Genomic DNA, 524 nt, shown 5'->3' on the forward strand with positions numbered 1-524 from the left:
TACACAAGAGGCTTCCCACTAAGGGAGTACACGTATTCCTGCGTTTACCACCTGGGCTTTTAAGGCTCAGGGTAGTCTCTCTTCTTCAAGTGTCCCTCCACAAGTATTTCCAGGGAGGGTGGCTTTCCAGAATCTGTCACAGGAGCAGTGTTCAACCCAGTCCCCATTGCATGAACTGATGTTGAAAGCTGTGTGTCTCTTCCACTCCCCTCTCACATTCTCCTGGCTTTCCGTGGGCGGCAGCCATTGTGTGGAACCGGGGTGTTGTCGGTGATGGAGATGACCTCCAAACCCCCCATAGTCAAACCCTTGATGGCAGCCTGGAAGAGCAAGGCAGAAGATGACACATTGTTATCAACACAGTGAACAGCAGAGAAGGGAAGAAGCTCAGGAGAAAACAGTTTGGTCCCCCCATCCGAAAATCAACTTGTTTCAATGGTTCTACTTTGTAATTACCTTAAAAATAAGTAATCTGTAGCAGAAAACCTAGTTTAAACCTATCTGCTCCAGTCCTTTCATCGGCA

The 524-nt window shown here is 48.1% G+C and overlaps 1 protein-coding gene across 1 annotated transcript in view; it reads right to left on the bottom strand.

Annotated features, from left to right (window-relative positions):
• Window positions 1-6: 6 nt before the first annotated feature.
• The window catches only part of MRPS11 (mitochondrial ribosomal protein S11), a 3,684-nt gene continuing 3,166 nt past the window's right edge, over window positions 7-524 (bottom strand). Inside the window, exon 5 of the mRNA XM_009635879.2 lies at window positions 7-320. Coding sequence (XP_009634174.1) covers window positions 213-320 — 108 coding nt within the window. The 3' untranslated portion in view covers window positions 7-212. The remainder of the gene's footprint in view (window positions 321-524) is intronic.

This window comes from Egretta garzetta, unplaced genomic scaffold (genome assembly GCF_000687185.1).
Source record: "Egretta garzetta isolate BGI_Z169 unplaced genomic scaffold, ASM68718v1 scaffold203, whole genome shotgun sequence".
NCBI classification, from domain to species: domain Eukaryota; kingdom Metazoa; phylum Chordata; class Aves; order Pelecaniformes; family Ardeidae; genus Egretta; species Egretta garzetta.